The sequence below is a fragment of the Nerophis lumbriciformis genome, linkage group LG03 (genome assembly GCF_033978685.3).
Source record: "Nerophis lumbriciformis linkage group LG03, RoL_Nlum_v2.1, whole genome shotgun sequence".
NCBI lineage: Eukaryota > Metazoa > Chordata > Actinopteri > Syngnathiformes > Syngnathidae > Nerophis > Nerophis lumbriciformis.
In genome coordinates this window covers 11,572,142-11,595,000 of record NC_084550.2, presented here as the reverse complement: position 1 = coordinate 11,595,000, position 22,859 = coordinate 11,572,142, and the positions used below count along the sequence as shown (strand labels likewise).

The 22,859-nt window shown below is 33.7% G+C and overlaps 1 protein-coding gene across 6 annotated transcripts in view; it reads left to right on the top strand.

The window, feature by feature from the left end:
- Positions 1–22,859, top strand: part of pdlim5a (PDZ and LIM domain 5a) — a 147,479-nt gene that overhangs the window by 82,503 nt on the left and 42,117 nt on the right. For all 6 annotated transcript variants that reach the window (XM_061933540.2, XM_061933553.2, XM_061933547.2 and 3 more), the window contains 2 exons: positions 922–1,094; positions 4,654–4,693. In XM_061933540.2, coding sequence (XP_061789524.1) covers positions 922–1,094; positions 4,654–4,693 — 213 coding nt within the window. The remainder of the gene's footprint in view (positions 1–921; positions 1,095–4,653; positions 4,694–22,859) is intronic.

Below are 22,859 nucleotides of genomic sequence, written 5' to 3'. Positions count from 1 at the left end.
GTGTTTGTTTGGCATTAAAGGAAACTAACAACTATGAACTAGGTTTACAGCATATGAAATACATTTGGCAACAACATGCACTTTGAGAGTGCAGACAGCCCAATTTTCATCAATCAATATATTCTGTAGACATACCCTCATCCGCGCTCTTTTCCTGAAAGCTGATCTGACCAGTTTTGGAGTTGATGTCAGCAGGCCAGGGAAGTTAGGGTCGATATTCTTCTCTTGATCATCTTCGGTGGCATAAGGGACGGTGTGAGCCAAGACATCCAGGGGGTTTAGCTCGCTCGTCTGCGGGAACAAACTGCCGCCATTGCTTGCCATGCTACCGAGGTCCTTTGTCCCTGAATAGCTCACACACTCCGGCAGATTCAATGGGGGTCTGGCGGCAGATTTCTTTGACTTTATCGTTGGAAATGCATCTGCTTTGAGTGTCGCAGGATATCCACACATTCTTGCCATCTCTGTCGTAGCATAGCTTTCGTCGGTAAAGTGTGCGGAACAAACGTCCGATTTCTTGCCACTTTCGCATCTTTGGGCCACTGGTGCAACTTGAATCCGTCCCTGTTCGTGTTGTTACACCCTCCGACAACACACCGACGAGGCATGATGTCTCCAAGGTACGGAAAACAGTCGAAAAAACGGAAAATAACAGAGCTGATTTGACTCGGTGTTTGAGAAAATGGCGGATTGCTTTACGGTGTGACGTCATCGCTCCGAGAGCGAATAATAGAAAGGCATTTAATTCGCCAAAATTCACCCATTTAGAGTTCGGAAATCGGTTAAAAAAATATATGGTCTTTTTTCTGCAACATCAAGGTATATATTGACGCTTACATAGGTCTGGTGATAATGTTCCCCTTTAAGAGTGTCTTGTTCATTTAGAAGAACCTTTACTGATACTGAGCCCTTCTCCTCCAGGCCTCCCAGAAAACACGTTGTGGACACAGACATCCACTTCTACCACGTGCCCACTCATGCCGATGCCAGCAGGAAGCGCATCATGGAGGATACAGAGGACTGGCGTCCACGCACTGGCACCACCCAATCCAGATCCTTTAGGATTCTAGCTCAGATCACAGGCACTGAGCGCGGTATGTAACTTAACACTGATGCCGTTGTCACTTGTAACTGGTTAATGCACATTCTGTGGCCAAATATGAAATCGGTCAACATAGAATACTACCTTAAGAAGGAATGAAGGATTTGTATTGTTATTGCACAAGTGCAACACAATTTCATTTTCAGCACAAACCCGTTCAAGAGCAGACATGCGTTGTACAAAGTGACAGAACAGGAACGATGCACTGCAAAAAGTCAGTGTTCAGAAACAAGAACAAAAAAATACAAAAATGAGGGGTATTTTACTTGAACTAAGCAAAATTATCTGCCAATAGAACAAGAAAAGTTGGCTTGTCAAGACTTTCCAAAACAAGTAAAATGAGCTAACCTCAATGAACCCCAAAATACCTTAAAATAAGTATATTCTCACTAATAACAAGTGCACTTTTCTTGATAGAAAAAACAAATATGACACCTTTTTTCTCAATGTGTTGAAAAATATTCTTAAATTAAGTAAATGCTAGTGCCATTATCTTGACATAATGAAATGCTCTCGGCATTGCATTTCTTGCATTTTCCCATCGATAACATGACATCATCGCACCAAGTGGTGCTCTTTCAGTCAATTAGTGCGCAAGGAATATACATATATACAAACCCCGTTTCCATATGAGTTGGGAAATTGTGTTAGATGTAAATATAAACGGAATACAATGATTTGCAAATCATTTTCAACCCATATTCTCTACGGTCCGTAATATCATCAAAGGGTTCAGAGAATCTGGAGAAATCACTGCACGTAAGCAGCTAAGCCCGTGACCTTCGATCCCTCAGGCTGTACTGCATCAACAAGCGACATCAGTGTGTAAAGGATATCACCACATGGGCTCAGGAACACTTCAGAAACCCACTGTCAGTAACTACAGTTGGTCGCTACATCTGTAAGTGCAAGTTAAAACTCTCCTATGCAAGGCGAAAACCGTTTATCAACAACACCCAGAAACAGCGTCGGCTTCACTGGGCTTGAGCTCATCTAAGATGGACTGATACAAAGTGGAAAAGTGTTCTGTGGTCTGACGAGTCCACATTTCAAATTATTTTTGGAAACTGTGGACGTCGTGTCCTCCGGACCAAAGAGGAAAAGAACCATCCATATTGTTATAGGCGCAAAGTTGAAAAGCCAGCATCTGTGCTGGTATGGGGGTGTATTAGTGCCCAAGACATGGGTAACTTACACATCTGTGAAGGCGCCATTAATGCTGAAAGGTACATACAGGTTTTGGAGCAACATATGCTGCCATCCAAGCAACGTTACCATGGACGCCCCTGCTTATTTCAGCAAGACAATGCCAAGCCACGTGTTACCTCAACGTGGCTTCATAGTAAAAGAGTGCGAGTACGAGACTGGCCTGCCTGTAGTCCAGACCTGTCTCCCATTGTAAATGTGTGGTGCAATATAAAGCCTAAAATAGCACAACGGAGACCCCAGGACTGTTGAACAACTTAAGCTGTACATCAAGCAAGAATGGGAAATAATTCCACCTGAGAAGCTTAAAAAATGTGTCTCCTCAGTTCCCAAACGTTTACTGAGTGTTGTCAAAAGGAAAGGCCATGTAACACAGTGGTGAACATGCCCTTTCCCAACTACTTTGTCACGTGTTGCAGCCATGAAATTCTAAGTTAATTATTATTTGCAAAAAAAAGATAAAGTTTATGAGTTTGAACATCAAATATCTTGTCGTTGTAGTGCATTCAATTGAATATGGGTTGAAAAGGATTTGCAAATCATTATATTGCGTTTATATTTACATCCAACACAATTTCCCAACTCATATGGAAACAGGGTTTGTATATGTATTTACAGCCCGGCCCCCGACCAAATTTTTTTTTATTGTAATTTTGAAGAATTTATCTGAATGTGCATGAACTATTTCTGTTCAAAATCGTTTGAAACATCACATGTTAAATGTTTAAATATTAACTGTCAGTTTACTGTACTGTGCCAACTGTACTACTATATGAGTATGTTTGTTCTATTGTTTCATTGAAAATAAAACAGCAAAGTTTTAATTATGAGACACAATTGTGTCAAAGTCATGATTTTTTTGTTTCACCCTGGAAATAAGAAATTCTTACTTTGAAAAAAAGTTTTATACTTGTGAGTGTTGATGACACAGCTTTGCAACAGTTGATATTCTAGTTTCAAGCATGTTTTACTCAATATAGGTCATCAAATCTCAGCAACAAGCTGTAATATCTTACTGATATAATTTAGGACCAAAACACTTAAAACAAGTAAAACACTCTAACATAAAATCTGCTTAGTGAGAAGAATTATCTTATCAGACAGAAAATAAGCAAATATCACCCTTATTTGAGGTATTTAATCTTACTTAGATTTCAGTTTTTTGCAGTGTGAGGGTTTGCCCAGAAAAAGGTAGACACAGTTGGGGGTGGAAAAGTACAACAAAAAAATGATTCCATACTGGGCTCGTATGCGGGAGGCGGACTCAGTCTGGGGCCAGGAAAAAACCTGATGGCATTATAAGCACCATACACACATGTCACAACTAGTGTTGCCCCAATACCAATATTTTTGTACCGGTACAAAAATTATTTCGATACTTTTCGGTACTTTTTTAAATAAAGGGGACCACAAAAAATTGCATTATTGGCTTTATTTTAACAAAAAATCTTACGGTACATTAAACATATGTTGGGGAGGGGGTTGGTGGACCGGTACTTTTTTAATACCGGTATACCGTACAACCCCAGTTACAACACAGAAACCACTTGCAACAGGAGGGAGGGTGGCCCTCCGGTGACCAAGTTGCGGCCCTTTTAGCGCTGGTCCAGCCGTCTGTCGCCTGTAAAACTATAGAAGTGGAATTATTGTAGTCTGTTCCAGGGTCAAACTGTCCCCATGATAAAAGTGTACATTAAAAGCATGCCAACATGTATATTTTGGCCAACACATTCTAAATTTAAAGTCCGGAATGTTTACAAACCAAAGTATATAGCTTTTTTTTTTTTATTAGTGTGTCCTATCAATAATTTGCAGTAAGATTGCTATACATATTTTTTGTGCAGTGTTAGATTTTGTTAGATTAAAAAAAGCACTCAAGGTCAGAAAGATAAAAATGTGAACTTGTCCCAAAAACTGCAGTAAATATATATTTATATTTTTTTCCATCTTAAATTAGTTTTTAGTACCAACCCAGCTTGAAATATACATGCTAATTATTAGTTAGTTAGTAGTCTTTTTTTCCCCTTTCAAAAGGCAATTTGAAATTAATAGCATGTTCCAAAATAAAAATAAAACTACCGTATATAATAGCTAGGATTTCAAATTTAAATCTTAGCAACAATGATTGTTGTGTGTGTGTGTGTGTGTGTGTGTGTGTGTGTGTGTGTGTGTGTGTGTGTGTGTGTGTGTGTGTGTGTGTGTGTGTGTGTGTGTGTGTGCGTTGCACGTCTACTTATGGTCGAATGGCACATTTTGTGTATGGGACAAATGAATCGGGCTGACGTAGTCGAATAGTAGTATCTACAGGAGTATTTCATCAAGTTGTCTTTTTTGTCGTTGTGCAGTTCCAGAAACGGAAGAAGCAGACGCAGCCAAGAAGACAAAGTAAGTGCATGTGTCGTGGTCTGTGACGCCTTCTGGTCTTTATTAAGCTGATTGATGACATCCTCTTCCTGTCTAGACAGTAGAGACATTTAAGTCAAAATCCTAATCAGTCAGTCTTTAAATGTAAATGACATAATAAGGGGCAGTATGATACATAACTACGCCAACTACCTACTCAGTGGCCTAGTGGTTAGAGTGTCCGCCCTGAGATCGGTAGGTTGTGAGTTCAAATCCCGGCCGAGTCATACCAAAGACTATAAAAATGGGACCAATTACCTCCCTGCTTGGCACTCAGTATCAAGGGTTGGAATTGGGGGTTAAATCACCAAAAATGATTCCCGGGCGCGGCACCGCTGCTGCCCACTGCTCCCCTCACCTCCCAGGGGGTGATCAAGGGTGATGGGTCAAATGCAGAGAATAATTTCGCCACACCTAGTGTGTGTGTGACAATCATTGGTACTTTAACTTTTTTTAACTTTAGAAAGTAAATACGGACTGCCTTGTTGGCAGGACCGACCTGATGGTCCTAACCATTTTGTATACTTTTTGACTCAAACCTCAATTTAATCGAATTCAAATGTGCTTTTGGAGTAATGTAAATACATGGGAAACACATTGTTCAATATTTTTTTACATTTTTAGTGCAAAATGACAACATTAACAGAATGAAATAAACTAGCACTTGGATAGCAGAGCCCTACAACAGGCCTTACCTCTAAATATTAAACAAGTCTGTAATTAGTCTGTGATTGGCCCCAAAATGTAATCACTTGTTCCTTATCTCATTATCACATCTGACATTTCCTGAAAGTATAGTCAAAATATGCCCATAACTTTTTGAGTTATATATATCGTATTGAAAGAAACGCAGTAAAGCCTCTTGTCAGTCATTCACTGTCTTTGTCTCTGTGGGTGGAGAAGGGTCCGTTAGCATGCAAACACAGAAGTTGAGGCTCCTAACGTAAACGTAAGGTAACATAGTAGAAATAATCCGGATTGCCCCCCGAATCTAATCAGTTGCTCATTATGCTATTTCCTAAAAGTTTCATTAAAATGTGGCTATAACATATTGAGTTATGTTATTAACCGACTCGGCCTGGGCGATATAAATCGATTGTATCGATAAATTTGAGTTTTGTTAAAAAAAAATAATGCACTTTGTGACTTCAATAATAAATATGGCAGTGCCATGTTGGCATTTTTTTCCATAACTTGAGTTGATTTATTTTGGAAAACCTTGTTACATTGTTTAATGCATCCAGCGGGGCATCACAACAAAATTAGGCATGATAATGTGTTAATTCCATGACTGTATATATCGGTATCGGTTTATATCGGAATCGGTAATTAAGAGTTGGACAATATCGGAATATCGGATATCGGCAAAAAAGCCATTATCGGACATCTCTACTGGATATTCTTCCTAATGCAACCCAGGCCGGGGATTGAACCCGCGCTACTAATGGAAGAGTTGGTGAAATCTGTTATTATTCTCTAATTGGTGACAGAGCAGGAAAGGGCTGGGAATACAATTTAATGTAAAAAGTTCCGTCATTCAATTGATACTTTACAAGCTATTTTTGATTTTCACTGTACTTTTAAGCAACATGGGTCCATTTTCGGCATAATATGCACATAGGTACAGTTTCTACGTATGGGACGTTTGGCAACCTTTGGTGTTAACACGCGCTAATCCTGCACAAACAGCATCGCACAGGTGCACTGCAAAAAGTCAGTGTTCAAAAACAAGAAAAAAAAATTGAAAAATGAGGGGTATTTTATTTTAACTAAGCAAAATTATCTGCCAATGGAACAAGAACATTTGGCTTGTCAAGACTTTCCAAAACAAGTAAAATACCTTAAAATAAGTATATTCTCACTAATAACAAGTGCACTTTTCTTGGTAGAAAAAAAAGAGATCTTTTTGCTCAATATGTTGAAAAATATTCTTAAATTAAGTAAATGCTAATGCCATTATCTTGACATAATGATATGCGCTCGGCAAAAACTAATTTATTGTTATTAATGGAAAGGCAACAAGGCAACCGCTTGTTACTCTCGGGGTCTCCTAGCTGCTCAGGCAAATCATATGGTCTAAAGATGCATTTTTCCATTGATAACATGACATCATCGCGCCAAGTGCGTGCTCTTTCAGTCAATTAGTGCGCATATATACAGCCCGGCCCCCGGCCAAAACATTTTTTATTGTAATTTTGAGGAATTTATCTGAATGTGCAACTATTTCTGTTCAAAATTGTTTGAAATGTCAAATGTTTAAATATTAACAGTCAGTTTACTGTACTGTGCCAACTGTACTACTATATGAGTACGTATTTTCTATTGTTTCTTTGAAAATAAAACAGCAAAGTCCATTTGGCTGTCATCTGTTTTAATTATGAGACACAATTGTGTCAAAATCATGATTTTTATTTTTCATGCTTGAAATAAGAAATTATTACTTAAAAAAAGTAGTCTAATACTTGTGAGTGTTGATGACACAGCTTTGCAACAGTTGATATTCTAGTTTCAAGCATGTTTTACTCAATATAGGTCATCAAATCTCAGCAACAAGCTGTAATATCTTACTGAGATCATTTAAATGGTAAATGGGTTGTACTTGTATAGCGCTTTTCTAGGACCAAAACCTTTAAAACAAGTAAAAGATCTGCTAAGTGAGAATAATTATCTTATTAGACAGAAAATAAGCAAATATCAACTTTATTTGAGATATTTAATCTTATTTAGATTTCAGTTTTTGCAGTGTGTTTTTGTAGTGGTCCACAGGGAGCAGTGTTGAGGCAGTGTTAACATGTTCCCATCACATTAGCGGCCAATCAGAGTGTGTGGTGGTCATTTGTTGTGTTTGCTGGTGCATGTTGCCTAACCTGTGGTGTTGTTGGCAATCATGGCGGTCTGCAGTTCTGCATGTGTTCGGCTGCCACTGAGTCAGCGCATGCCGTTGTTAGCGTGTTCCTAACCCATACTTGCCAACCCTCCTGGATTTTCCGGGAGACTCCCGAAATTCAGCGCCTCTCCCGAAAACCTCCCGGGACAAATTTTCTCCCGAAAATCTCCCGAAATTCAGGCGGACTCAGGTCCTCCACAATATAAAAAAGCGTACCTGCCCAATGACGTTATAACTGTAGAATGATGGAGGGTGAGTTCTTGGTTTCTTATGTGGGTTTATTGTTAGGCAGTTTCATTAACGTCCTCCCAGCGCGGCAACAACACACAACAACAGCAGTCACTTTTTTGTATACCGTAAAGCAGTTTGTCTGCCGTAAACAGCAATGTTGTGACACTCTTAAACAGGACAATACTGCCATCTAGTGCATTTGATGAAAGCACTTTTGTAATGCATCAGAGAGGGTGTTCAGCATGGTTTGAAAAATAGTGATAGAGAATAGAACAAGGATGGACAATTCAACCCTTAACTCAACAATGAGTAGATGAGTGTTATGTGTGTGTATATGTGTAAATAAATGAACACTGAAATTCAAGTATTTATTTTATATATATATATATATATATATATATATATATATATAATAAAATAAATATATATTTATATATATCTAGAATTCACTGAACGTCAAGTATTTCTTATATATATATATATATATATATATATATATATGAAATACTTGACTTGGTGAATTCTAGCTGTAAATATACCCCTCCCCTTTTAGCCACGCCCCCGACCACACCCCCGTCCCACCCCGACCACGCCCACCCCCCGCCCCCCACCTCCCGAAATCGGAGGTCTCAAGGTTGGCAAGTATGTCCTAACCACGTCTTCACTGCATCCCCCGGTGCTGTGCGGTGTTTTTTTTGTGCCAGCGGTGGCGTCCGCATTATCCCTAAACACTTTGTTTCTGGTGTGACGGCAGAGTGAACAAGACCACCACGCGGTTGGTGATCGGCCCAAAGTACACCGAGCTGAGAGACTGGCACCACGGCGTGTCCGCTCGCACCCTCAATGTCCAGTAGACCTGGTTGTATATGTATGTGTACATGTACGTGTGACTATGTGCCGTATATCTGTTTGACTGCTGCAGAGGACTGGTGTGGGCTCGGTGGGACAAGGGGAAGTTATAGAAGGGACAAATGGAATCAATTGTTATGTGGATGTGCACGGGGGCTTTTTCCTCCTCTTTTTTTCACAGAGCTGGATGCATTCAGAGCCTCAGTTTCATGTTATATCATCCTGTTAAATTCTCACTAAACAACATGAATCCGCTGTAATGTACTGATAAAATAGATGTTTTCAACACCACAAATATGCTCTCAAACAGCATCAACTGATAGAGTGTTACTACAAATGCTCCAATTTTTTGCCGTGGTGTTTATTTACTGGACGATAACTCAGAAAACTCCATCCATGGATGGATGGATGGATAACTCAGAAAACTCATTACAAATTCAACACTTTTTTTTTTTTTTTTTTTAACTTTCATAGTGGATGGTTTGAGACAGTGGAAAGGAAAACATAGCTCTTTTATCACCAAGTGTATTGCACAACACAGACAGAACCAATGTGGCGATAGCATTATTACACTGCAAAAAGTCAGTGTTCAAAAACAAGAAAAAAAATATCAAAAAATTAGGGGTATTTTATTTGAACTAAGCAAAATTATCTGCCAATAGAACAAGAAAATTCGGCTTGTTAAGACTTTCCAAAACAAGTAAAATTAGCTAAACTCAATGAATGCAAAAATACCTTAAAATAAGTATATTCTTACTAATAAGAAGTGCACTTTTCTTGGTAGAAAAAAAAAAGAGACCTTTTTGCTCAATATGTTGAAAAATATTCTTAAATTAAGTAAATGCTAGTGCCATTATCTTGCTTGAAGTAAGAAATGATTACTTTAAAAAAGTAATTTTATACTTGTGAGTGTTGATGACACAGCTTTGCAACAGTTGATATTCTAGTTTCAAGCATGTTTTACTCAATATAGCTCATCAAATCTCAGCTACAAGCTGTAATATCTTACTGAGATCATTTAGGACCAAAACCCTTAAAACAAGTAAAACACTCTAACATAAAATCTGCTTAGTGAGAAGAATTATCTTATCAGACAGAAAATAAGCAAATATCACCCTTATTTGAGATATTTAATCTTACTTCGATTTCAGTTTTTGCAGTGTAGTACTGATGAGTTCAATGTTCAATGTAAACAACGACAAGTGCATACCTGCCAACTACTCCGGTTTTCCCGTAATTAGTACGGTTTTCATCAACCTATTCCGGGTTACGGTTGCAGTGATAAAAAATACGGTTTTTCATTAATTAAAAAAAAAATGTTTTAAAAAGTTTTATTCACGAAATCGCGTAACAACAATGACAATCGACACTGCTTCCCGTAACTTCCTATCGAGCCATTCCGAATGCCATGCGCGAGGCTATTTATAGCACCGCTGCCAAGCACGAGGCACCAGTTGCCATTGTTTCCAAACGAGCGAACGATCATGGAATCAGCCGGAGAAAAATCGCAAACGAGTCTTAAACCGAAAAGAAAACTGCAGTCATTCCGTGAAGAATATTCAAAAGCCTATCCGGGAATAATTATCCGTTCCAAAAAGGGTGAAAACTACGCGAATTGCACCTTGTGCAGACAAGATTTTTCGATCGGACACGGAGGAATTAGCGATGTAAAAGACCACGTTGGGACAAAAAAACACAAGTCTAATGCCGTTGCTAGCGATACAAGTGGAAAACTTTCAACGTTTTCCGTCGCCCAAACAGATTCTTTGGATGTGATGAATGCCGAAGTTTTATTTACGGAGGCAATAATTGAGCATGGACTTCCAATCGCACTGGCTGATCACATGGGACAGTTATTTCGGAAAATGTTTCCCCACTCGAAAATCGCCAAAAAATATGGACGTGGTCGAACCAAAACATCAAACATTATTCAGTGTCTTGGAACAGAATCCTCAAAAAGTATCGCCGATGTCATGAAGACGGAACCATTTAGCATGTCGACTGACGGCAGCACCGATTATGACGATGTAAAACTGTACCCCATTTGTGTTCGATATTTCGATGACGACATTGGAAAAGTATTCTGTACTTCTGTCTTTGAGGGGAATGCAATACGGCTTCCACAGGCGAAAACATTTACAAAATACTCGCGGAAGAAATAGACTCAAACGAAATTCCTTGGCATAATTTGGTTTGCTTTGCTGCCGATAATGCTGCAGTGATGATGGGATCTAAAAAGGGTGTTGCAGCTTTCATTACGGAAATGTCTCCTTCGGTTTACATCGCCGGTAAGTACAGTTCGTAGCATAAAAAAACTCACAAAACATAACATTTTAAGTAAATCTTTTATTACATAAACAATAAATCAAATCAAAAATAATTTCTGTGTACAGTATATCTTTTTATTTGTGATAACGATAACATGTTCAAAACAAAATAATTTCAAACTATTGAAGTTAGCTTACAGAATAAACATGTCAATCAACCCATATGATTTTTGCTATAATATTTTTGTTTTGAAAAGTCACTGTGACTGATAGAAAATTGATGGTTTTAGCAACATTTTAACCTGAATGCTAATAATCATTTTGGACCCTGGCTAGTAGGTTTTTCTGATTTCAAAAGTTGGCAGGTATGCAAGTGTAACACGCATTAGAAAAAGCTGGCTTGCACAAACCGATATTTTAAAGCTGCTGGAATGCTGATTTCTCTCTGGCGTTGATTTAAAAAATAAAATAAAATAAAAAAAAAATCAGGTTGCCTACAGCCACAGCTGGTAAATCCAATGCTTTTTTTTGACTTGGTGTGAAACTAAGGGTAATTAGAGTATTTACAGTACCGTATTTTTCGGACTATAAGTCGCAGTTTTTTTCATAGTTTGGCCGGGCTCCAGATCGACTTATATATGTTTTTTCCCTTCTTTATTATGCATTTTCGGCAGGTGCGACTTATACTCCGGTGCGACTTATACTCCGAAAAATACGGTATTTTCTGTTTATGACTCATACACTATAGGGACAAAAGTATCGGGACACCAGGCCCGACAGGAAGTTGCATCTGTAACATCTTCCATTTGTCTGGTAACTTTCTCACTTGTGGGACATGGCGTCCACTTGTGAGGTCAGAGGTCGCCGACGACACCTTTATTTGTTTTGTGCACCGGAAAAAGAAAAATGGCTTCAATGACTTGTCCACACAAAAATGTGACGGACTAAGATTGAGGGACAACAAGTCCAACCCCTGGCTGATGAATTAGTTGATGAAGAGGCCTATCCCAAGTCTTTTGTCCTTGTAGTATAATCATCTCTTCAACAATGTCCCCAAATGCCGGTGTTTGAAAAAAGTAGATGTAAAGGATGTGTATATAAACGCATGTGCTTGGATGTTGCAGTTCAAAAGAGTGCCTTAGGACACTTTGTGTGGCCTAAAGGTTATTGAAAGTAACAATGTTGGGTTGTTTAGGTGCAATGATAAGCTCTGTAAATGTTCTATTATACGTTTAAAGGCCCTTCTCGCTGTGTAAAATATTTCTCCTGATTTGTCTTTTGGCGTGTGTTTACTTTAACATGATTTAGCCTTGCCGTCACTGATTGAAGTGGTGTTGTGTTTTGACAACAGATGGGAATTCTCAATTTGAAAAAAAAAAAGGTATTATATATTTTAGCCAATAAAGTTACTGCATATACTCCTTGTTTCTATTTCTTCTTTTCTTCTTTTTCATGTGTTGCTACTTCTTCTATGGAATTTTCACCCCACAAATCATGTTTTTATTTTATATATAAATATAACATTTAGAAGGAAAAAAAAGCCTGCAACATAATTTAAAGGTAATATGCATGCTCATCAGCCACCCATTCTTTTAAAATTGTACCTGGCCTTATCCTGAGAGATAGGATATTTTAATTAAATATTTCTAATAATACATACATACATACATACATACATATATATATATATATATATATATATATATATATATATATATGTGTGTGTGTGTGTGTGCGTGTGTATGCATGTATGTATGTATGTATATGTATATGTATATGTGTATGTGTATATATATATATATATATGTATATGTATGTATGTATATATATATATGTATATATATATATATATATGTATGTATGTGTATGTATATATATATATATATATATATATATACATAATGTTTTTATAAATAGTATAAATTAATACAAAATAGAATAGTATAATATAAAAAAATTATAACAATTTAATCGAGCGCTCTATTTTTAAATGTTATTCATTCATAATTAATATAGAATGTTTAATAAATAAATAACGATTTGTATATTTATGAATGTATGCACTTCTATTGTTTTAAATAAGTATACATTAATAAAAAAAAAGAATATAAAAAAATATATACATATAATAAAATGTTTAAATTATATATATATATATATTTATATATTGTATATACAGTATATATATACATACATATATACATACATACCTATATATAATTTAAAAAATTATAGCGTTTTATTTAATATATATATATATATATTATTTTATATATATATATATATTATTAGCTATATTATTTATTAATGTATACAATTTCAAATGTTTTTATAAATAGTATAAATTAATAAAAAATAGAATAGTATTATACAAAAATATAAAAAAATTATAACAATTTAATCTAGCGCTCTATTTTTAAATGTTATTCATTCATAATTAATATAGAATTTATTATTTAAAATAAATAAATAACGATTTGTATATTTATGAATGTATGCAATTCCATTTTTTTTAAATAAGTATAAATTAATAAACAATATAAAAAAATATATACATATAATACATTTTTAAAATTATATATATATATATATATATATATACACACATGCATCCATATATGTATACATATGTATGTGTATGTATATATATATATATATATATATATATATATATATATATATATATATATATATATATATATATATATATATATAATTTTAAAAATTATAGCGCTCTATTTTGCAGTTCTACAAAGCTACCACAAAGGGGCAGCCCCAACACAGAAAGTGCAATTCAACACATTTTTTCAACACTTTACTTCCTGCTTACTTCCATTACTTTTCCTGTTTTTTTTTTCTCTTCTTCTCCTTCAAAGACAGTAATTGTCACGCCTATTCATTTGAATTAATCTGCTCCAGGGTCAAACTGGACACTTTTATTAACTATAGAGGCAATGTTTTAAGTAACATGTTAACTGGAATGTAAAAATGAGTACCGGTCAACCCCAATGCATGACTTAGGTGGTGCAAACAAGCGCATAAATAAGGTTAGCAAATAACAAACTTTTCTGATGCAGTTAAAAAATATACCACCTCTTTATAAAAGCATCTGGAAATAATTGAACGGTTGTACAATAACCAAAAATATGTATTTTCTTTTACTATATAGTCATCTTTAATCTTTTTCCCCATCACCAATATACATGCTAAAAGCCAAATAAAAACACTCATGAATGAATCATTAAGATTGAGAGTTATATAAATCTTGTGCTTGACTCAATTTTGGAGATTTCATTATAAAATTAATGGTTTGACTCCAGAATGTGATACCAATTTTGGAGGGTTCTCTGTAATTACAGCGTGGTCTTAATTGCTGGTCATCCTGCACACGCTTGGATCAAACCGATATTCAGGCTGTGCTAACCTATGAGCTAAAAGCCACTCAACATACTAACGCACAGCCACACTATCTGGCATCCGTCCCACTTTATACACACCAGAACAATCCACAACTAATAATAAGAAAGTCAAGGAGTCTTTCGGCGGCGGCGTGGTTTGAGCCAACAAATGTGTTCCCGGGAGCTTGGCACCAGAAGACACGACTACATATGTCCTCCGAGACAACTCGTGGAAGCAACTTTTAACACTCCGTGGTCCGTGTGAAAGCGAGCTTGGCAGCGTCTCACAGAGATCAGTCACAGGCTCGTAGACGCAACTGTACGCGCTTGATAACGTAAAGAATGAGGCGTGTGTGTCACTGGGCGTCCATATAAATGGATATCTTGGCCTTTATCCGTGTGTGTGTGCGTGTGTGTGTGTGGTGTGTGTGTGTGTTCTTGTATTTCTACCCTTCTTGAGACATCAACAAGGAAAAGTGTCTTCTATATGAGGACCGGTGAACAAGTTAGGACATAAATAATGGCCCTAATACGGAAAATCATTGCATCTAATAGAGAATGTCTCATTTGTGAAATCTATCAAAATGAGGGTGGTCCCAAAAAGGAGGGATTTTTCAAATTGACTGGTCAACATATGAAACAACAAGTGTGTGTAAAAATTTGAAGTGTTCCCCCTCTGGAACGACATATGTAATAACAAGTGTGTGTGTAGGAAATTGAAATGCGCCGCCTTTGACCAAAATTAATACAATAAATAAATAAATGTGTATATAGAGACATACTGTCATAACTTGAAGTAAATAATGAAGATTAAAAACCAATTACAAACAAAAAAATCTTATACAATTGGGAACTAATTCTCATATTCTTTCTGTTTCTGTAATATTGCAATGTTTTCTCGTAAAAGTATTACTATTTTATGTAAAATTAATAATTTTTAATGCAAAATTAATAATTTTTAATTCAAAATTGTGATATTTGTCATATAAAATTCTGACTTTTATCACAATGTTGACAATTTTTTTGTTGTTGTAAAAGAGTGACTTTTTTTTAGTAAAATTATGACTTTGTTTTATAATTTTGCCAAGTAAAATCCTGATTATTATTATAATATTACCAACATTTTACAGTTTTCTTATAAAATTGTGACTTTTGTGGAGTAAAATTACGACTCTTTTCATAAAATTGCCCGAACTTTAAGCTTTTCTTGTAAAATTGTGACTGTTATTGAGTACAATTGAAGTAAATAATGAAGATTAAAAACCAATTACAAACAAAACAATCTAAAAAATGCATTGACTAAAAGCAGTCTTTTCCTCACAATGTGTCGACTTTTTTCTTATAAAATTGGGAACAATTTCTCATATTCTTTCTGTTTCTGTAATATTGCAATATTTGCTCGTAAAATTATTACTATTTTATGTAAAATTATTACTATTTTATGTAAAATTATTACTATTTTATGTAAAATTATTATTATTTTATGTAAAATTATTATTTTATTAATGCAAAATTGTGACATTTGTCATATACAATTCTGACTTGTAACACTATATTGCCAATTTTTTTGTTGTTCTTGTAAAATAGTGACTTTTTTTGAGTAAAAATATGACTTTTGTCATCATTTTGCCAAGTGAAATCCCGATTATTATTATATTACCAAGATTTTACAGTTTTCTTATAAAATTGTGACTTTTATTGAGTAAAATTACGACTCTTTTCATAAAATTGCCTGAATTTTAAGCTTTTCTTCTTTTTTTTTTTTTTTTTCTTTTTTTTTAATCATGAATTTATTTAATCAATCAACAAAACAATACACAACAACACCATAACAATGCAATCCAAATCCAAAACCAAACTCGTCTCAGCAACATTAAGAACAACAATAAACAGAGCAATTGAGGACACACAAATCCAAATGTAGTGAAACAAAAATGAACATTATCGACAACAGCATTAATATTAGTAACAATTTCAAAATAGCAGTGATTAAAAAACCCTCATTGATATCATCATTAAAAACATTAATAAAAAATAATAAAAGCTTTTCTTGTAAAATTGGGACTGTTCTTGAGTACAATTCCAACTTTCATCATAATATTGCACAAATGTTCAGTTTTTCTTGTTAAATTTTGACTTGCGTTTGAGTAAAATCACGACTTTTATCATAATCCTGCCAAAAAAATTTCTTGTGAAATTGTGACCTTCTTGTGAAATTCCAGCGCATTTTTCACAACAAGTTTTGTTTGTATTTACATAGTTTGTATATATTCTTAATGTTGTAAATACAAATCTTTATATATCTAGAAAGGGTGGTCCTAAAGAGGTAGGCATTTTTCTCAGGCCTCAAGAAGGTAATAAATACAAGAATGTGTGTGTGTGTGTGTGTGTGTGTGTGTGTGTGTGTGTGTGTGTGTGTGTGTGTGTGTGTGTGTGTGTGTGTGTGTGTGTGTGTGTGTGTGTTCTTGTATTTCTACCCTTCTTGACACATCAACAAGGAAAAGTACCTTCCATATGAGGAGGTGTGAACAAGTTAGGACATAAATCATGGTCCCAATATGGAAAAGCATTGCATCTAATAGAGAATGTCTCATTTGCACCCCTGGTGGTGAAATCTATCAAAATAATGGTGGTCCCAAAAAGGAGGGATTTCTCAAATTGACTGGTCAACATATGAAACAACAAGTGTGTGTAAAAATTTGAAGTGCTCCCCCTCTGGAACAACATATGTAATAACAAGTGTGTGTAAGAAATGTAAATGCACCCCCTTTGACCAAAATTAATAAAAAATAAATAATTACATGTGTATATAGAGACATACTGTAATAACTTGAAGTAAATAATGAAGATTAAAAACCAATTACAAACAAAAAACAAAAACAAAACAAAATTGACTAAAAGCAGTCATTTTCTCACAATGTGTCGACTTTTTTCTTATAAAACTGGGAACAATTTGTCATATTCTTTCTGCTTCTGTAATATTGCAATATGTTCTCGTAAAATTAGACTTAGACTTAGACAAACTTTAATGATCCACAAGGGAAATTGTTCTAATTTTAACTCATTCTAATTCTAAATGATAACTTTTTCATGTAAAATTATTACTTTTTATTGCAAAATGGTGACATTTGTTTTTGTTTTGGTTGTTCTTGTAAAACAGTGACATTTTTGAATAAAATTATGACTTTTATCATCATTTTGCCAAGTAAAATTCTGATTATTATTATAAATATTACCAACATTTTACAGTTTTCTTATAAAATTGTGACTTTTGTCGGGTAAAATTCCGACTCTTTTCATAAGATTGCCAGAATTTTAAGCTTTTCTTGTAAAATTGCGACTGTTATTGAGTACAATTCCAACTTTCATCATAATATTGCACACATGTTCAGTTTTTCTTGTGAAATTTTGACTTGCGTTTGAGTAAAATTACGACCTTTATTATAATCCTGCCAAAATTCTTTCTTGTGAAATTGTGACCGTCTTGTGAAATTCCAACGCATTTTTCACAACAAGGTGTTTTATATTTACATAGTTTGTACATATTATTAATGTTGTAAATACACATCTTTTTATATCTAGAAAGGGTGGTCCTAAAGAGGTAGGCATTTTTCTCAGGTATCAAGAAGGTAACAAATACAAGAGTGTGTGTGTGTGTGTGTGTGTGTGTGTGTGTGTGTGTGTTCTTGTATTTCTACCCTTCTTGAGACATCAACAAAGAAAAGTACCTTCCATATGAGGACCGGTGAACAAGTTAGGACATAAATCATTGTCCCAATACGGAAAACCATTGCATCTAATAGAGAATGTCTCATTTGCACCCCCTGGTGGTGACATCTATCAAAATGAGGGTGGTCTCAAAAAGGAGGGATTTTTCAAATTGACTGGTCAACATATGAAACAACAAGTGTGAAAAAATTTAAGTGCTCCCCCTCTGGAACAACATATGTAATAACAAGTGTGTGTAAGAAATTGAAATGCGCCCCCTTTGACCAAAATTAATTAAATAAATGAATAAATAAATAAATATGTATATATATAGACATAATGTGATAACTTGAAGTAATTAAGGAAGATTAAAAAACAATTACAAACAAAAAAAAAACTTTTTTTTTTTTACTGAAATAAGTATTTTTCCGACAATGTGTCGACTTATTTCTTATAAAACTAGGAACAATTTCTCATATACTTTCTGTTTCTGTAATATTGCAATATGTTCTCGTAAAATTATAACTTTTTCATGTAAAATTATTACCTTTTAATGCAAAATGGTGACATTTGTCATATAAAATTCTGACTTTTATTTCAATGTTGGCAATTTTTTTGTTGTTGCTGTAAAATAGTGACATTTTTTTGAGTAAAATTATGACTTTTGTCATCATTTTGCCAAGTAAAATCCTGATTATTATTATAATATTGCCAACATTTTTAAGTTTTCTTATAAAATTGTGACTTTTGTCGAGTACAATTATGACTCTTTTTATAAAATTGCCAGAATTTTAAGCTTTTCTTTTAAAATTGTGACTGTTATTGAGTACAATTCCTACTTTCATCATAATATTGCACACATGTTCAGTTTTTCTTGTAACATTTTTACTTGCGTTGAGTAAAATTACGACTTTTATTATAATCCTGGCAAAATTATTTCTTGTGAAATTGTGACCTTCTTGTGAAATTCTAACGCATTTTTCACAACAAGTTTTTTTATATTTACATAGTTTGTATAAATTCTTAATGTTGTAAATACAACATTAAGCTCATAATATTACCAACATTTTACAGTTTTCTTATGAAATTGTGACTTTTGTCGGGTAAAATTCGGACTCTTTTCATAAGATTGCCAGAATTTTAAGCCTTTCTTGTAAAATTGCGACTGTTATTGAGTACAATTCCAACTTTCATCATAATATTGCACACATGTTCAGTTTTTCTTGTAACATTTTTACTTGCGTTGAGTAAAATTACGACTTTTATTATAATCCTGGCAAAATCCCTTCTTGTGAAATTGTGACCTTATTGTGAAATTCTAACGCATTTTTCACAAGTTTTTTTATATTTACATAGTTTGTATAAATTCTTAATGTTGTAAATACAACATTAAGCTCCTAATATTACCAACATTTTACAGTTTTCTTATAAAATTGTGACTTTTGTCGGGTAAAATTCCGACTCTTTTCATAAGATTGCCAGAATTTTAAGCTTTTCTTGCAAAATTGCGACTGTTTTTGAGTACAATTCCAACTTTCATCATAATATTGCACACATGTTCAGTTTTTCTTGTAACATTTTTACTTGCGTTGAGTAAAATTACGACTTTTATTATAATCCTGGCAAAATTCTTTCTTGTGAAATTGTGACCTTCTTATGAAATTCTAACGCATTTTTCACAACAAGTTTTTTTATATTTACATAGTTTGTATATATTATTAATGTTGTAAATACACATCTTTTTATATCTAGAAAGGGTGGTCCTAAAGAGGTAGTCATTTTTCTCAGGTCTCAAGAAGGCAACAAATACAAGAGTGTGTGTGTGTGTGTGTTCTTGTATTTCTACCCTTCTTGAGACATCAACAAAGAAAAGTACCTTCCATATGAGGACCGGTGAACAAGTTAGGAACATAAATCATGGTCCCAATACGGAAAACCATTGCATCTAATAGAGAATGTCTCATTTGTACCCCATGGTGGTGACATCTATCAAAATGAGGGTGGTCTCAAAAAGGAGGGATTTTTCAAATTGACTGGTCAACATATGAAATAACAAGTGTGAAAAAATTGAAGTGCTCCCCCTCTGGAACAACATATGTAATAACAAGTGTGTGTAAGAAATTGAAATGCGCCCCCTTTGACCAAAATTGATTAAATAAATAAATAAATATGTATATAGATATATATATATATATATATATATATCACCTATATATTATATAGACATACTGTGATAACTTGAAGTAATTAAGGAAGATTAAAAAACAATTACAAAGAAAAAAAAAACTAATTTTTTTTTTACTGAAATAAGTCTTTTTCCGACAATGTGTCGACTTATTTCTTATAAAACTAGGAACAATTTCTCATATACTTTCTGTTTCTGTAATATTGCAATATGTTCTCGTAAAATTATAACTTTTTCATGTAAAATTATTACCTTTTAATGCAAAATGGTGACATTTGTCATATAAAATTCTGACTTTTATTTCAATGTTGGCAATTTTTTTGTTGTTGCTGTAAAATAGTGACATTTTTTTGAGTAAAATTATGACTTTTGTCATCATTTTGCCAAGTAAAATCCTGATTATTATTATAATATTGCCAACATTTTTAAGTTTTCTTATAAAATTGTGACTTTTGTCGAGTAAAATTATGACTCTTTTTATAAAATTGCCAGAATTTTAAGCTTTTCTTTTAAAATTGTGACTGTTATTGAGTACAATTCCTACTTTCATCATAATATTGCACACATGTTCAGTTTTTCTTGTAACATTTTTACTTGCGTTGAGTAAAATTACGACTTTTATTATAATCCTGGCAAAATTATTTCTTGTGAAATTGTGACCTTCTTGTGAAATTCTAACGCATTTTTCACAACAAGTTTTTTTATATTTACATAGTTTGTATAAATTCTTAATGTTGTAAATACAACATTAAGCTCCTAATATTACCAACATTTTACAGTTTTCTTATGAAATTGTGACTTTTGTCGGGTAAAATTCGGACTCTTTTCATAAGATTGCCAGAATTTTAAGCTTTTCTTGCAAAATTGCGACTGTTTTTGAGTACAATTCCAACTTTCATCATAATATTGCACACATGTTCAGTTTTTCTTGTAACATTTTTACTTGCGTTGAGTAAAATTACGACTTTTATTATAATCCTGGCAAAATTCTTTCTTGTGAAATTGTGACCTTCTTGTGAAATTCTAACGCATTTTTCACAACAAGTTTTTTTATATTTACATAGTTTGTATATATTATTAATGTTGTAAATACACATCTTTTTATATCTAGAAAGGGTGGTCCTAAAGAGGTAGTCATTTTTCTCAGGTCTCAAGAAGGCAACAAATACAAGAGTGTATGTGTGTGTGTGTGTTCTTGTATTTCTACCCTTCTTGAGACATCAACAAAGAAAAGTACCTTCCATATGAGGACCGGTGAACAAGTTAGGAACATAAATCATGGTCCCAATACGGAAAACCATTGCATCTAATAGAGAATGTCTCATTTGCACCCCCTGGTGGTGACATCTATCAAAATGAGGGTGGTCTCAAAAAGGAGGGATTTTTCAAATTGACTGGTCAACATATGAAATAACAAGTGTGAAAAAATTGAAGTGCTCCCCCTCTGGAACAACATATGTAATAACAAGTGTGTGTAAGAAATTGAAATGCGCCCCCTTTGACCAAAATTGATTAAATAAATAAATAAATATGTATATAGATATATATATATATATATATATATCACCTATATATTATATAGACATACTGTGATAACTTGAAGTAATTAAGGAAGATTAAAAAACAATTACAAAAAAAAATAAAAAAATTTTTTTTTACTGAAATAAGTCTTTTTCCGACAATGTGTCGACTTATTTCTTATAAAACTAGGAACAATTTCTCATATACTTTCTGTTTCTGTAATATTGCAATATGTTCTCGTAAAATTATAACTTTTTCATGTAAAATTATTACCTTTTAATGCAAAATGGTGACATTTGTCATATAAAATTCTGACTTTTTTTTTCAATGTTGGCAATTTCTTTGTTGTTGCTGTAAAATAGTGACATTTTTTTGAGTAAAATTATGACTTTTGTCATCATTTTGCCAAGTAAAATCCTGATTATTATTATAATATTGCCAACATTTTTAAGTTTTCTTATAAAATTGTGACTTTTGTCGAGTAAAATTATGACTCTTTATAAAATTGCCAGAATTTTAAGCTTTTCTTTTAAAATTGTGACTGTTATTGAGTACAATTCCTACTTTCATCATAATATTGCACACATGTTCAGTTTTTCTTGTAACATTTTTACTTGCGTTGAGTAAAATTACGACTTTTATTATAATCCTGGCAAAATTATTTCTTGTGAAATTGTGACCTTCTTGTGAAATTCTAACGCATTTTTCACAACAAGTTTTTTTTATATTTACATAGTTTGTATACATTCTTAATGTTGAAAATACAACATTAAGCTCCTAATATTACCAACATTTTACAGTTTTCTTATAAAATTGTGACTTTTGTCGGGTAAAATTCCGACTCTTTTCATAAGATTGCCAGAATTTTAAGCTTTTCTTGTAAAATTGCGACTGTTATTGAGTACAATTCCAACTTTCATCATAATATTGCACACATGTTCAGTTTTTCTTGTAACATTTTTACTTGCGTTGAATAAAATTACGACTTTTATTATAATCCTGGCAAAATTCTTTCTTGTGAAATTGTGACCTTGTGAAATTCTAACGCATTTTTCACAACAAGTTTTTTTATATTTACATCATGTTTTAAATACACATCTTT